The sequence below is a fragment of the Coloeus monedula genome (genome assembly GCF_965178545.1).
Source record: "Coloeus monedula genome assembly, chromosome: 18".
Lineage (NCBI taxonomy): Eukaryota > Metazoa > Chordata > Aves > Passeriformes > Corvidae > Coloeus > Coloeus monedula.
Genome location: NC_138798.1, coordinates 15,731,423 through 15,747,221, shown reverse-complemented (window position 1 = coordinate 15,747,221; position 15,799 = coordinate 15,731,423). Strand labels below are relative to the sequence as shown.

General features: G+C 56.4%; 1 protein-coding gene across 2 annotated transcripts; it reads right to left on the bottom strand.

The window, feature by feature from the left end:
- Positions 1–603: 603 nt before the first annotated feature.
- On the bottom strand, positions 604–12,494 carry TBX3 (T-box transcription factor 3). 2 transcript variants are annotated; one of them, XM_082293197.1, is made up of 8 exons: positions 12,114–12,494; positions 11,063–11,507; positions 8,994–9,261; positions 7,604–7,750; positions 5,370–5,446; positions 3,908–4,065; positions 1,875–2,578; positions 604–1,245 (listed from the first exon to the last, which is right to left on the bottom strand). In XM_082293197.1, the coding sequence occupies exons 2-8, from the start codon at positions 11,455–11,457 to the stop codon at positions 799–801; spliced, it is 2,196 nt and encodes a 731-aa protein (XP_082149323.1). In that variant the 5' UTR covers positions 11,458–11,507; positions 12,114–12,494; the 3' UTR covers positions 604–798. The 2 variants fall into 2 exon arrangements, with proteins under 2 accessions (XP_082149323.1, XP_082149324.1); XM_082293198.1 differs by lacking the exons at positions 11,063–11,507; positions 12,114–12,494 and adding an exon at positions 9,552–9,759.
- Positions 12,495–15,799: the final 3,305 nt, after the last annotated feature.

Here is a 15,799-nt window from a genome sequence, read left to right as displayed (position 1 = left end):
ATTAATTTTTTCCCTGGGATTTGAAACGAGCATTAAAAATAAACAACAAAACCCCACTGAAATAAAAAATACCACCCCCCCTTCCCCCCCCCCAAAAAAAAAAAAAAAAAAAGAAAAGCAGACTACTCTGGAACATGCAAAAAAAAAAGCCAGCAACTGGCTCTCGGACATCACAATAGTATTTTAAACACACAGCTTCCCTTAATATCGACTGAGGGGGTTGTGGTTAACAACCCGCCCAGGAAACAACTGTTGAAGAACCAATATGCGAGTTACTTACACACTTTTCTTTCGGAGAGAAAAAAAATCACTTCTCTCACTTAATTTTTATTCATAAGTTTGTTTGATTTTTTTGTTTTATTTTTTCTTTTAGGCCTTTTTTTTTTTTTCCTTTTTTTTTTCTTTTCTTTTCTTTTTTTCCAGCGTGTTTTGGTTTTGGTTTTTTTTTTTTTACACCGTTAAAAAAAAAACTAAAAGGAGGATGCCACAAACCCCACCGGTGCCTCGATCCGGCCAGTTCTGCTCCCTGCGAGGAGCCTCCGACCCAGCGCTCCCCCATCCCCGACCCTTTCCCCCTGCTCCACCAGATACCTTTTGGTTGCTAAGCACGCACACAACGCCGCGGGATTTTATATCGACAAAAAAATACAGAAAGAGGAAAGGAAAAAATTAAACCAAAATCAAGGACGGGGCTAAAAAAAAAAAAAAAAAAACCACTCGCGGGGTGGAGGATGTGGTTTCTTTCAAACAAAGTGCACTGCGAGACTGATTTGAAATGAGCTCCCGGAGGCCGCGGGGTTACGGGGAGCCGCTGCGGGATCTGTCCTGCTTGGGGTCGAGCCCACTGACCAGGCGCTGGATGTTTTGCAGTTCGCTGGTGGCCGCCTCCTTGTCCGCGCCCAGTTTGGGGGACAGGGACACGGAGCCGGACGAGAGGGTGGAGGAGCGGCTGGTGAGGTCCGAGGCGGAGTCCAGGGGCACGGAGCCGGGGCTGGCGCTCAGCCCGCCCGCCTTGCCCTCGCCGGAGCCGGCGGCCAGGCCGGGCAGAGCGGTGGTGAGGAGGCTGCTGCCGTCCGAGAGGGGCACGGGCAGCGGGTAGGGGCTGTAGCGGAGCCGCGGCCGCACGGCGCTCAGGAACGGGTGCCGGTGCACCGAGCTGGAGGCGGCGCTGGAGGCGGCGGCCGCCGCGGCCATGTAGGTGTAGGGGTAGGGGAAAAGGCTGCCGAAGGGAGACATGGCCAGGCCCTGCGGGAGGGGAGGAGAGAGAGGAAAGGGTTACCGGCCCGCACGCTCACCGCGGGGATGCTGCGCGGCACCCCCGCGCCAGGGACTCCCCTGCGCCCGCCAGCGGGAGGGCCGGCAGGGCACGGAGAGCTGTCCTCCCGCTGCCGAGGCCACAAACACGTGGAGCCAACGGGGCACACCCCGCCCGGGCCCTGCCCCGCACGGGCCCCCTCCCGCCGGGCCCAAATGGCCCTGGGGTCTCTCTCCCCGCTCTCCCCTCACCGGGCGATTCCCTTGCGCTGGGGCAAGCGCCCTCCAGCCGCAGGTCCAGCCCCCAGCCCCGCTCCGCAGGGCAGCCCCGGGCACATCCCCCCCGACAGCGGCTCCGCTTCGCAGGCTGGGACGCGCCCCACAGCGCCGGGCTGCGCCCTGGTCCTGCCCCGGTGGCAGCCGCGGGTGCAGGGCTCTGGAGGACAGCGGGGAGGGTGGGAGAGCTCAGGGAGATCACGCTGGGCCACCCCCCGCCCGGAGCTTTCTCTCCTCCGCCTTTCCGCCAAGCCCTGTGGCTGGCCCCTGGGGTGCCCGCTGCCCCCCGTCCCCAGGGTCAGAGCCCCCCGGCCCGGAGGGGCGGCGCGGGGGGAGCGCAGTACCTGTGAAGCCAGGACGTGCTGCTGCAGATGGAAAGGCAAAGCAGCCGCCGATGCTCCCGAGAGTCCCTGGGCCGCCGCCGTGGCCATGACCGTGTTGTCCAGTCCCGAGACCCCGGCGGATGCCCCCGAGACGGTGGCGAGGAGGGGCCCCATGCCCGCGGCCATGCCGGAGAAGGCCCCCCCCATGGCGAACTGCCCGGGGTGCAGCAGCAGCGGGTGCCCGTTCCCCAGCGGGTTGAAGAACTGCTGGCCGGCCAGGGCAGGGGGGAAGCCGAGGTTCTGCAAGTGTCCCTGGCTCAGGTGGGCCGTGCTGTCGGTTTGGACCGTCAGGGGGGTGAAGGGCTCTTTCCCCAGCAGTCGGTTCTCATCTACTTTGGGGCCATCCCTGAGGGGGCTTTTCAGTTCCTCGCCGCTCAGGCTTCCCACCCGGGTGCTGGAAGAGATGGCAGCCGGGCTGTGCCGGGAGTCCGGAGGGGCTTTCTCAGTCCTCTCTCGGCTCCGACTCCCTGCCGAGTCCCCAGGGAAGAAGTGGCTTTTGGAGGGGCTGCCCCCCTTGTCCCGGGGGTCGTCCCCCGCGGTGGCAGCGGAGCTGGCCGGCGCTGGGGTGGCGGCGGTGGTCGTGCTGATTTTGCCCGACTCGTTGCCTTCTAGCAAGGGATCGTCTTTGCTGTCTGCATCGCTGTCTCCCTCGCTGGGGCAGAGATCTGCAAGACAAAGGGGGCCCGGGGCTGGGATCCGGCACTGCACATCCCGAAATCCCCACCGGGCTGGGAGAGGGGGCAGAGACGCTTCCTGGCCGGCCAGAGGTTTGTGTGGAAATGCTTCCCCTTTTTTTATTATTATATAAATAACTACAGCCCCCGGCTCCCACCTCCCGCCCCGTCCAAGCCAGCCCGAGTTTTACACAACGCAGCAAAATTGGCTGCGAAACAAAGCGGCGGCCCGGAGGAGCGACCCCCCAGCCGGGCGGGCCCGGGGCCAGCGGCCCCGCTCCCCGGGGCTCCCCGGGGCTGCGGGAGCCCCCAGGGACCCCCCTCCCTCCCCGGCTGCAGAGGGGGTAGAGGAGGAACGGGACAGCAGCAACCTCGGGGGCTGAAGGGCCTTGGGGATGTGTCTCCTACGACGTTTTCCAAAGTTTCAATCCCTTTCAACGGGCAAACTTTGAAAACGCACACAGAGACACCCCGCAGCCGTCTTCATCACCCCCTGGGCCCCCTTCTCCCCAGACACATGCACGGCTTCGCTGGATTCCTCTGCACTCCTAATTTCAGCGCCCCAGGTGCGAAGCTCTGGTTTGCTTTTCGGGTCCCCTCCCAGCTCCCCTCCCCTCAGCTCGGCAGGCCTTCAAAAAAACGAGTAAAGCAACTACAAAAAAGAGGTTGTTTCCTCCTCCCCCTGCCCCCCCCCGCCCCGGGATGGATTAATACATACGAGAGGGCTGCAGACAGCTCCCAACCCCGCACGGAGAAACCCAGGGTGACTTTTCTATAACAAAGTTCGGGACTGTATCCAGGGGAAAGATCCTTCCTCTAATAACAGATTCAGTGAGGAATATTAATGGAGTGACTCCAGTTTTGAACTTTTGCCCCGTGGTCTGTCTTTGCTCCCTTGACTTGGAGCTGGCTCCTTGCTGAACCAAGGAGGGGAGGGATGAATGTGCAGCAAGGAGAGAGGGAGGCCAGGGGGGAGAGGGAGAAGGAGAGGAAGAGTGAGGAAGGCAGAGAGAGAGAGACTGAGGGGGGAGTAGGGAGGAGAAGGAATGAGAAAAAGAAAGGAAACAAGAAGAAGAGTGATGGAAAGAAGGAAAAAGAGGGAGGAAAAACTAAAGAGAGAAAGAAGAGAGAGAAGAGAGCAGAGAGAGGAAACAGATGAGAAAAGAAGGAAAGAGGTAGGAAGGAAGGCAAGAGGGAAGGAAGGGAGGAAGGAAGGAAGACAGGCCAGTGCCAGAGGGCAGTGGCACTGGCCAGGATTTGTCACCACACAGAGCAGACACCCAGGCTCTCCCAGGGGAGTCCAGGGGCCGCAGCTCTCACCTTTGAGGCTGGAGGTGCCCACGGCAGGCACGGCAGGACACGAGGACTGGGCAAAGCACTTGAAGGCCGTCTGCTCATTGGACGACTCGTCCGAGGTGGGATTCTCCTTCTTCTGCCTCTCGTCGTAGACCCGCATGGACTGCAGGGTCAGCTGCTTCCTGCGGGCACAGAACCCGCTGGGCGAGCGGCCCCCGGCGCCCCCGGGACCCCTCCTCCTCCCCAGCCCCTCCTGGAGTTCCTATTTGGGCACGAGTAGCACAGGGGAATTAAGAGCCACGGTTCCCTTGAGGAGGAGAGCGCGTTTCTGGCAGGCAGGGCTTGGCTGCTAATGAGAGGAGATTTCTTGGAAGCTGAGCAGCTCCTCAGCGAGGGCTGATATTAAAGACAAGGGGCGGAGGGGAGAGGGAAGCATTCCCTGGAGATTAGCTTTTAAAAGGCAAGGATGTTCCAGAGATATGAGCCATCTTAATGGTTGCTAAGATTGCTAGGAAGTGGTTATTTTGTTAGGCACTTTATGTAATCTTTTCACCAACAATTAACCCGGAGTAAAAATCTATTTATATTTAGAGAAATTAGAAATCATTTCCGTCCTGTGGCTCCAGCGCTGGCTTTATTTTCACACTGACGGACAAGAGGAGCTGGCGGGCGCATGTTTGTGTGTGTGCTGGGCTCAGTTGGGCAGGCAGAGAGGCCTCTTGGTTTACATGACATTCCCCCCACCTTTTATTTTGTTGTTTGCTTGAAAACAGAGGAACTGATTCATTTATTCATTATCTAACCCCCCGTGCAAGTGGCTAAAATATCCTGTCTCCTGTAACACAACAAAACAGACATATCTCCCATCAAAGGAAAAATATTGTCCCCTTCTCTTTTTTCTCCTTATATTTTCTTCTCATATTAAAAATAAAAATCTTGAGTCCCGTTATAACGAGTTCTGCCTGCCTACCTGGGGCACAAACTGTGTCCTGCTGCTTTTGGAAAAATAAAGAATCTTCTATCATTAATTACTTCCATATTCATGAGATCCCTCTGTCCAAACAGTTTATTTATACGTTTCTCCTCCACATTTTAGTCTTTTCCATACGGTCCCCAGGAAAATGCCAGAGGAGATTCAAGCAGAGCTCAGCCCTCACTTCTCTCTCTTCTCCAGTCCCAGATCCAAACTACACTGTAACATTCCCTCTCGAATTTGTAAGGGAAGGTTCTTCTCTGCTAATATTTGCTTAATGTACTGCACTCCCTTTGGCCAGTCATCCTCTGTGATGTGAAAACTAAACGTGAAAAGCAGGAAAGAATTCCCATGCAATCCGTTTGACGTTATTAACGCCAAGATCCTTATGGATTTTGGCGGGGGGAAGTGTGGTTTGGAGGTGAGGCAAGGTGATTTTGACCTCTGCTCGTGTTCTGAGCTTAACACATGAAAACCAAACGAGGCGCCTGTATAGAATCGAGCCAGACTCACCTCTTTTCCCTCCTTCCATTCCCGGTGTCCCGAAAACCTTTGGCAAAGGGGTTGTTGTCAATTTTTAATTGTGTGATCTATAGGATGGAGAGGAAAAAAAAAATAGCCAGGGGGTTGGGGCAGAATAAGGACATTTTTGTACTAAAAAACAACAGCAAACCCCACTCCTCCCAGTTCCCCCAGCGCTGGCAGGACCCTGGCAGGAGCAGGACAGGGCAGGGGACAAAGGTCCCTGGTTTTTGGGTGAATCCATACATTTTCCCGAGCTGTTTGGAGGCAGCTCGCCCTCAACCCCCCTCCGGGCTGGCCGGCGACCTGGGCCGTGGTGGCAATGAAAGAGCCCCGTGTTGCTGCCACCACATCGGAATTAATTGAGCCGTGCAATGAGATCCATGCAAGTTGTGCCTGTGCTTAAAACTCTTTAAATACCATAATTAAACCACAAAGGAATCATACCCACCCCCCTGCTATAATAAAATACTTTATATAATCGCATTATGCTCCGTGTGTGTTGGGGCGCCAGGGGTGCCAGGAGCCTGCTCGTTTTTTTGGGGGGGTGTGTGTGGAAGTTGTTCGGTCTGGGTTGCTTCGGGGTTCAGGTTATGGCAGGGAACAACCGTGGGGAGGGATGGGGGGTGCGGGGCATCCCGCAAGTGCCCGGTGCCCCGCGTACGATGCACGGAGCCGAATTCCCAGCCTGGCGGGGGCTCACCTCGCTGGAACGGGATGTGAGCAGTGGGAACGGGAATGCCGCCTCCCCGCCGCTCCATTGCCGGTCTCGGACCGGGCTGGAAGCGCAGCAACCCCCCGGTTTAGGAGCAGAGGAGGATCCCGAAAAGGAAACCCCGCCTGCGCCCGAGTGCGGGCAGGACCGGCCTCGGCTCCTGAGTCACCCGGCCGCCGCACACACGGGATCAGGAAAGAGCAGGAAAACCCCACTGCTAAAACCAGCGGGACTTTTAATCCAGGTGCTCCCGGCCGTGCCTTCTGCTCCCCCCGCGCCGAGCCGAGGGCTCCCCGCCGCTTCCGCACGCCGCTTCCAGCCGATTTCATGGCAATCACACAAATATGCTCATTTCTGTCCTTCAACCAAGCCGCCCCCAGCTGATAGTCCGGGGCGACCAGCCCTGCTGATAAGTCCCAAAGCAAAGTCTACTCTCTGTGCACTCACTTTCTTTCAGTTTCCTTGCAAGTGCCCGGCCGCAGAGAGAGAGGAAAATAGCCCGAGCCCCGAGGGGGAAGTGGCTTTTTGGAACGCGAGGGCAGAAAGGGACGGATCCCCCCCTTTTCCCCATGAATTCTTAACGGGGAAGGATATGAGGGGCAGAGAGGGGCACAGGGGAGCTGCAGCGAGCGGGCGCTGCGCATCCAGAGCCTCTGCGCTCAACGCACACGAACGCAAAGTTGTAATTCACAGACAACAAAAAAATCAAAGCCCCTTTTTTTGGCTCCTTCGCTTCCTTCCACTTGACTTAATTATCGTAAATTCGCCATTTGCCACTCTCCCAAATATACCACCTTCGTCGCAAGCGACAATAAACCAGCAGCAATGGAGAGGCAGCGCTCGCAGCGCTGCAGAACTTTCTCACACGGGCTCTTTCAGCCCTTCCAGCTAAATTCAAGCGAGATACCCCTCTCTGACCAGAGCATATTTCTGCACCACAAAAAATAATAAAACACTGCAGGATGCAAAAAAAAAATCATAATATAATAATAATAGGAACCAGACGTTCGCTCCAGCCTTATTGCCAATTGCTGTTAAAGGAGCTAAAACAGCACAAAGGCCAGGAAGAATTACAAAATCTCAGCCCTGCTGCTCTCCCCACTCTGTCTTTCGACACACGGAGCCGAGTCTCTTTTATTAATTTTTTTTTTTCCTGATGCGTCTTAGATTAAATCCACACCGAGAGCAGCAAACCCCACCCCACCCCTTTCCTCATACTGGGGAGTGATACCGGGGGAAAAAAAAATGGTAGAAAACCCCTAAACATTCTCCCCACCACCCCCAGTCCTCCCTCCTTTTAATTGCCTCCCCGAGGTCGGTATTAGGAGAGTGCTCGGCCCCCTCCCCCAGCGCCTTCCCGAAGTTGGATCAAGGAGGTTTTGGGGGAAAAGATGAGGGGGAGAGAGACAGAAGAGCGGGATGGGCTCGTGAGTTTTAAGGGAACAATGCAGAGTAAAAGTTCTCTTAAAAGCCAAAACACGTAAAACAAATCCTCTCTTAATCTCCTTACCTTATCATTCTGGTATGCGGTCACTGCGATGAATTCAGTCTCCGGGAAAACGTAGGTCCTGAACGTGCTGTAAGGAAGCTTGAGGATGTCGTTGGCTCGGACGATGTGGAACCGGGGCTGGTACTTGTGCATGGAGTTTAAAATGGTCTGGGGGGCAGCGGCCGGCAGCAGAGAGGGCAGGAGGGAGGGAAAGAAGACGGTCAGCAGGAGCAGCATTTCCCCCGGCCATCGGCACTTTCTCCTCCTAATTTGCCTTCCCTCTCCTTCCTCCCCTCACTCCTCCCTGCCAAGCACACTCCAAACACACGCACACGCCTCGCAGCATCCAACCAAAAGTACTGACAGCTCCAGCTCGCCGGGGTTAGGCTCTCGCTGGACCTCTCGAAGGAGAGGAGAGAGGGGGGCAACCCTTCAGAGCTCTGCTCGGAGAGGGGGAGAAGCTGTTTGGGCTCCGGCAGCAATGTCTTTTGATTTCAAAGTGAAAAATAAATATTAAAAAAAACCAAGTAATGCAACAGCAGCTACAATTGCAACACCACCACGAGAGCTTCAGCTCGGTCTAATTGCGTGCCCCAATTCACTTAAGGCCTTCTGCAAAAGGCAAAAATGTATCGTCTAATCAAATCACAGGCAGCAAATGCAATCTTCGGCACATTAGAGATCCCCCCGCCGCGGCCACCAGCAGCAAGCCCCGGCTCCGCGGCAGAGGCTTTCCCAGGAATTGAAAGAAATGGCCAGGATCGACAGAGCACTTATCAGCAGGTTTGTTTGATTTCACTCTCAGGGTAAGTTTTTATCTCTGCACACCCGGTAAATGTAAAGGAGTGGATAGACATGAATGGGCAACTTGACCTCTGCTTTTGGTCCCTGTTTATTTTCACTCCGGCTTGCTTTACATTATCCAGATTAATATAGATTTAAACGTTTGCGTACTTAGGCCTTTAAGCCCTTTATACACATATGCATATCGTTTTCCTACGCTAAGAAAGTGTGATCGACTTTATTAAAAATATATATAGATATATAAAGTCACCGCAGCTCTGAGAAATATCGAGTTGCGCTGCGCTGGAAATGTATCCCTACAGTAAACGCTGCATGGCATGGGGAGGTTACAGAGTAAACGCCAGCCTTTAATCCTGACCCCAGCAGGAGGAAAAATCAAGGACTACTATAAACCGGACAGATGCCCGTCCCTGGGTGCCCAGGGAGGTCTTTATGCCCCGTTTTCCCCACATTTTGGCCGCCCGCCGGAGCTGCCAGCGGGGCCGCGGGGCCAGCCCGGCCGAGCAGCCGCCGTGCTCCGGGCAGACCCCCCCGCCGGGACCTCCTGCTCCGGCCGGGTGGCGAGGGGGGGGAAAAGGGGGCAAAGGAAGGTGTAAGAGACACTCACAAATCCGTGCTTGTCAGAGATGTTGTTAGTGAGCTTCAGCTTGTGAAAGGTGACGACTTTGGACATCCATTGTTCGCCGGTGGCCGGGCTGTCCGGGTGGATGTACATTCTCTTTGGCATTTCAGGGTCAGCCTTGCCGGCTACCATCCACCGGGAATTATGGAATTTGTACCTACAATCATCAGCCGCCACAATATCCATCAATAAAATGTACTTGGCCTTTTTATCCAGTCCAGTGCATCTCACTTTAAATGGAGGAAACATTCTCCTATGGGCAGAAGGGGGAGGGCGGGGGAGGAAAGAAAAGACAAGACAAAAATAAAATAAAATTAATTACAGCCTTTAAATAAGCTTCTGAATTTTGGTAGCGCGTCTACCAAGGAACTACTTCAGCTCTCTAAAGCAGCAAAGTAAGTCTGTGTCCAGCAAAAAGGTCGTGTTCCCCCCCCGCCCCCCCCGCCCCTAGCGAAAAGGTTTCTCAAAAGCTTAAAAGTTGCAGGAGAAAATGGTCCCTGGATGGGAAAGGTACTCATTCCCTAGAAATCAGCAGGCGCTTACCTCTCTGTGCCATTCCTAAACAGCAAAGGCCCATTTGGGGCTCTCTGATCTCTCATTAGTTTCCTTTTTGCCTGCTAAACAAAGAAATGGGAGCTGATCGCACCCCGATAAAATAAATCGTCTGAACTATCACAACCCAATCTCCCGGTAAAGAGCGGAGTTTTGCACTTTACAGAGGAGAATAAAAAAACCCCCAGCGAGGACAGGGTGGCTGCCGGGGCTCTCCCCGTGCTCCAGCCTCCCGGGGATCCCCCCGTGTGCCGAGGGCTCCCTGCAAATCCCGCTCCCCTCCGCTCCCAAGTCCGGCTCCAAACTGCAACAGGATACCACAAATTTGCTGTTTATTATATCGAGTGGTTGGCATTCAGCAAATCTCAACTTAAAAGGAAACACATGACTTTGCAACATGTAAGGGCTCTTAATACTGGCCGAGGTTTTCACGCAAAAACTTTTGACCACAATTAACAGAAAAAAACTTCGGGAAAGCAGTAAAATGGGCGAGGGGAATTTTTTTTCCCTCCTTGCTGCTTTTAGGGCTTGTATTTATTATTTTTTTTTTTCCTGAGCCCGTAGCCTGCAACTGGTGCTTTGCAAATAGGCGAAGCTCCAGCAAGGCAGCTGAAGGCCATCTAAGAAGACTTTTCAGGAGTGGCTTCCTCGAGTAATGCTCCTGGCAAATCACATGTGGAGAGTTTGGGAGGTTTCTCAGAGAGCCCCTTAGAAAAACACCCGGGTGCAAAGGGGGTTTTCACCCTACATCTCATCAGAGCAATAGGTAGAGTTTTAAAAGAGTCCAGATGTCAATGAGTAGCGAATACAGAGAGGGATTTCAGACGGGTAAACCTATAAAAAGCAGAAATGCCGAGCGTGGCCGCGCCGTGTGTGTTCATTCATTCCCACGTGAAGGTTACATAAATACAGGGACAGGCAGCGCCGAGCTGCAAACCCTTCCCTGCCACTCCAGCAGCGGCTGCAGGACGGCTGGGGACTTTGTCAGCTTTTCTGTACATTTCCAGATATAATCAGTCAGCACAAACCCAGCCGAGATCCCAGCACAGAGAGAGGCACAGCCTGACACACCGAGCCTGTCTGCCCTCCTGCCCCACGAGCAGCCAGACGCCGCTCCAAAGGGTTTTTCCTTCATTCCCCTTTCTTACGGAAGAAAAACTGCGTGTAGCGAGGCTGAAAACCAGGCCAGCCCCTTTGCCAACCCCAAATTATTTTCTTCCTGCTCCCAGTCTTCTCCAGAAAGCATTAAGCTACTGAACCATGAAGGGACCCTCTCGCCCCCTGCACACGCTGAGCAGGGCCGGGTCGCGGCTGGGCTTTTCCCGGCAGCGTGGTGCCCCAGACGGGCTCGGATCTTCACTGCCTAAAGCTTTCCATAATTCCAGGTGAAAGGAGATTTACGGAGGAGGCGGCCGGAGAGAGAGCCTTGCTCTGGTGGGGTGCAGAGAGTGAGGGGTGGGGGAGGGGGGGGGGAAAGGCACGAACCCCCGACCCAGACCTACCTTCCCGATTTGGTAATCACCATCTCCGTGCCTCTTTTATGGAATTGCTCCCAAAGCTCTTTAGCTTCCAGATGCACTTTCGGATCGTCTTCTACCTCTTCTTCTGGCTCCAGAGTTTTTAAAGGCCTCAGATGGGCTGCTGCCTGGTGACCCAGGGAAGAAAAGGGGATACCAGTCTCTGCAGCCCCCACTAACTGATCCATGATGGGTTTAGCCAGAGCCCCGGGAAGGGAGAGGGCGGCCGCCCCGTTGGGAGGCAAAGCCAGAGCCGGGAAGAAGGGAGGCTGATGTCCCAGCACGGCGCTCATGGCAAAGTCCGGTGCCCGGTGCGGTAAAAAAGGATGATAAGCCATGCTCGTCCCAGGGATCACTGGATCTCTCATCGGTAAATTCATCCACTCCACTCCTCGGTCTTCCTACTGCTGGAGTAGTCCCGGAGTGGTTTCTAACAGCACATCATGAAGAAGAAAAATTAAGATAATAACAATAACAGCAATAAAGCACCAAAAAAAAAAAAAAAAAAAAAAAATAGGGTTGGGGGAAACAAGCTCTAAACAGCACGGTACATGAGGGAGAGGCAGAACTCCTACAGCCTACAACTTCCCGAGCCGGGGCACATCCCCAGCCCTCGGGACAGCGGATTAACAGGATTGTTCATTATTAGTCTTGCTTTTTCTCGTGTTCGGTCTCTGAGGTTTTGTTTTGGTTTTCAGTTGTTTGCGTTTTTTTCCTGAGTGGAAGTCCTTGCGCTGGAAAAGAAACGCTGAAGAAGGGAAGAAAAAAAAATCCACCGGGTTCGCTGTCTGCTCCTGTTGCCGCAGAAGGGCTGGACAAGCCGAAATCCTTTTTTTCCTTCTTCTTGTTTTTTTCTCTTAGTCCCAATCCCCCTTCTCTTCCGTGGCGGAGGGTGACGGCTCGAAGCTGGGTTTTCTTTTTGGGTGGCTGACTCTCTTCCCCCTCCCCCCCACCCCTCCACCTTTCCTCCGTACGGTCAGGCTGCAGAGCAGAGGCTGGGAAAGGAGGGAAAGCAGAGAGAAGCAAACAAACCCACCCCCCCTCGCCGGCCGAGGAAGGCTCCTGAGCAACCTTCAGCAGCAAAAACTTGTAGGGAAATCTCGTTTCGCCTCGCCTTCCTCACTCCCCAAGCAGGAGCTGGTCAGGGTGTCCTGATTTCCATCAGGATCTCTTCTTTCTTTCACCCTCCTCCTCTTTTTTTTTTTTTTTTTTTAATTTATTTTTCCCCCTCTCTTTCTCTTTCGCTCTGCCTTAAAAAAAAAAAAAAATCTGGCAGAATTATACTGTTGTCTCCATAAAAGAGAGAGAGAAAGAGAGAGTGAAAGAGAAAGGAGGAGAAAAAGGGGGAAGGGAGAAAGAGAGGAAAAAAGAAAGAGAGAGAAGAGAGAGGGAGAAGGAGCCTCTCGGCTCTGAGAATTCCCTGTGAGTCTGTGCTCTGCGTGCACCCGATCGTAGGGATGTGTTGTGGGTTACAGGGGAGCTGGAGCCGCCTTGATTGGCTCTTTGACGCTTTCGGACCAATTGTGAGGCTCCATAGGCGGGGTTCTGACAGCTCGGGTGGAGGGGGACAGCGCCGAGTTATAAAAAGAAGGTGTCGGAAACTGTAACGCTGCAGCAAAGCATCACTAGTACTTCGGGCCGTGTGAATATGTCAACATGATCAGAGGGGAGGGAGCAGGGAGGGAGGAGGGAAGGGGCCGGCAGCGCCCGCCTCTAGGGGGGTGCTGGGGCCGCCTCGCCCCCCGGCCCCGGCCTCTCGCCGCCCCGGCCGCTGCCCGGCCGCTCTCCCCCGGTAGGATCTTCCCGAGCGCCGGCAGCGGGGGGGGCTCCACGCGTGGCGGACCCGCTGTGTCCCCCCCGGCCCGGAGCCACCTCGGGAGGCCGCCGCGCCGCACGCCCGCCCCCTCCCCGCCGGTCCCCGCATTCGCCGGGCTGGTGTCACCCCCCTGCCGCTGCCCCCGCGCCGTTTCTCCCCTCCCCGGCAAAGTTGCTTTCTTTAAACGACACCTCCAGGCCGGGAGCCGGGCGCTTCCCTTCCCCCCGCGAATCTGGGGGTGAGCTCCGGGGCTCGGGGGGTGGCTCTGCGGCTCTTCCCCCCGCTCGGAGCTCGGCTCCGGCTGCTCCAGCGGCCGCGGCCGCCGGTATTATTGTTGTGGTGGGCGGCTGGAGGCTGCGGCGGGCGGGCAGCGGCCGCCGCTGGCTCAGCCCCGGCCCCGGCGGCTGCTGATCGCGGCGGGTGCGCGGAGGGAAGCGGGGGGCCGTTGGAAAATGGGATTTTTATGTACTTATTATTCCTTTTTTCTTTCTTTCTTTGGCGTTGCGGATTAAGGCCACTCGGCTGGCACCGGCGCCGACAGGGTTACGCTCCCACACCCCTCCTCTTCCACGAGGTGCGCGGGGAGGAGACGGGAAGTGCGGCTTTCCCTGCGCCCGGGCCGGGGCAGCGCCGGGCGGGGGGGGCCCAGCTCCGGGTTAACCCGGGCTCGCATGGAGCCAGCCACCCCCTCGGGGACGGCGTCACGCGTGGGTCTGACCCGACCCCACGGAGAGGGAAGAGCCGGGCAGGATCCTCCTGGGAAGTTTCTGGGGAGATTTATTCCTTTGGGGGGGGGGGCGGGGGGGGGATGGGTGTGTGACAGTGCAGGGCAGCGAGAGGGGGCTTGCGACTGTGCGTGCCGTGGGCATGCAGGGCACGGGGCGCCCACGCGTGTCAGGCAGGGTATCCCAGCGCTGGGAGGTGCCGAATCACTACCCTGCCCTGGGGAGGGAGGGGGGGAATCTCCTGACGCCCCCCACCCTGCTTTAGAGAGGGGAGGATAATCCTCCGGGAGCGGAGCGGGGGAGCGCGGGGGCTCGGCGCTGGCTGCGCGCAGATGGGAGCGGAACCTCTAAAGTGATTAGCTCTTCTAACATTGCATTTTTGACGCACATGGTTAAGAGCGCTTGGCGCCAGCTTGGTGAAGTCCCTGTAGTAACCAGCGTCTAGGATCGCTTTGCATTCACCAAAATATCTCCCCTTTAGTCGGGGGTGGGGGTGAAAAGAGGAGGAGGGAGGAAAGGAAGCGGGAGTAATGCGTTCAAAGAGATGGGGGGGGGGGGAAGTCTGATGTGTTTCACGAAGCCAGAAGCCCGGCTACCCGCGCAGCGCTCGGCTGCGCTGTGCGGCTGGTTATCGACCAAGAGAGCGAGTCTTTCCAACCTCTGTTCGGAACCGGTTCTCGGGCCCCCGCCGCGGTGGGAACCCCCTAAGCCTATGCCTTCCCTTTATCAGCGCCCACAGCAAACGCCCGGCGGCTTCAAGAAGTTTGCTGCAATTTACCGCAACCGGGGTGCCGCTCTCTCACGGGGACCAGGAGGTGCCCGCGGGCTCCCGCGGGACAAGCGCAGCCGCCCCCGGCCCCGCCGCACCCCGGCCCCCGCGCCCGCCCCGCTGGAGCGCGCCCTCGGCGCCGCGGCAGAAACCGGAGTCGCTGCCACCCTCCGCGCCTGCCCCGCGCACCTTGCGCCGCGCTCCGCACACACCCGCGCAGGAGAATAAAATGTTTGCCGCTTATGATTTCCAATTCCAGCGTCTGGCTAATGGCGTGCAAACTTCCGCCAGTTCCGAGTGACCTCCCCGACGAAGCCCCCCGGAGACTCGTATTATGAAGGGAGGCTGCACTAATCTAAGATCAAAAGCGGGAAGGTGCGAACAGTCTTTGTCTCCCTTCGGCCGCCTCATTCCCCCTTCTGTGTGTGATAAATCTACCCTGGCGCCGACTGCGCGCTGGATGATTAATTTGCAAGCAAACAAAAGGGACCTGATGGCCAGCCATCTTAGTTAAATATTGGCCAGTGCTTCCAGCTACTTGTTAGCCTCCTCTTTGCCAGAAATAAATAAGCAAGGCGCAGAAGTAAATAAATAAGGAGACCCGCAGAAATGAATGACAAAGCGAAGGGATGGTATGGGGGTAAGAAAAAAAAAAAAAAGAAAAAGAGAGCAGGGTGGCTGATGGTGAACTGCCGGGAGCGGGTGGAGGTGGGAATGGGGCTGGTGGCGGGGGGAGCCAGGGTGATAGCACGCTGAGATAGCCGGCTGCCCCAGCGCCTCCCGGCCTGTCTGCAGCCTGGGCTTGCACCAAGGCCGACACTATCTTGGCTCTTCAAAGAGGCATGAAAGGTCTCCGCTGTCTCCCCGGAGAGCGGCCAGGCCGGGGCTCTCTAATCTCGGAGCACAAGAGCTAAAGGCCAGAGCGGGGGGAGCGGCTCCCACCCTCCCCAGCTCTTCTCCACTCCACCATCGCCAGCACCTCGATGGGTTTTCCCCGGTTCAATCCAGACCCCGGGTCTGTGGTGGCTGAGCGGCTGGGAGAGCTCCACTTCCTCGGATTTCACCCTCCTAAGCAACTTCTAGCGTTTACACGAGAGCTCGGCGCTGCAGCGAGCCTTCCCCGTGCTTATGTGTTGGAGGTGTGGGAGGAGAGAGGCTTTGGCTCTCTCCCGGTGGCCTGAAGAGCCAGCTGGAGGAAGGAGGCAAGAGGAAAATAAAGGCAGCCCAGCTTTCGGGCCCACACGTCCTCTCCCAGGCCTGCGGGAGCAGCTCCGAGGCGTGTGTGCGTGCGTGGAGGGGCTGCGTGTGCTCCGCGGCCTCTGTGGAGATGCGCTGTGGGTGTGTGTCACCCGGAGGGATTCGTGCCCCGGGGCACACCGCCAATCCCTGCTCCAACAGCAGCCCCTGAGGTG

Coding starts and splice junctions, on each gene's coding strand:
- TBX3 (XM_082293197.1), bottom strand. CDS start 11,457: ATGAATTTACCGATGAGAGATCCAGTGATCCCTGGGACGAGCATGGCT. Junction 7,751..8,993: donor TCTCTGACAAGCACGGATTT/GTGAGTGTCTCT, acceptor GCTGCCCCCCAG/ACCATTTTAAACTCCATGCA. Junction 4,066..5,369: donor AATGGAAGGAGGGAAAAGAG/GTGAGTCTGGCT, acceptor CTGTGCCCGCAG/GAAGCAGCTGACCCTGCAGT.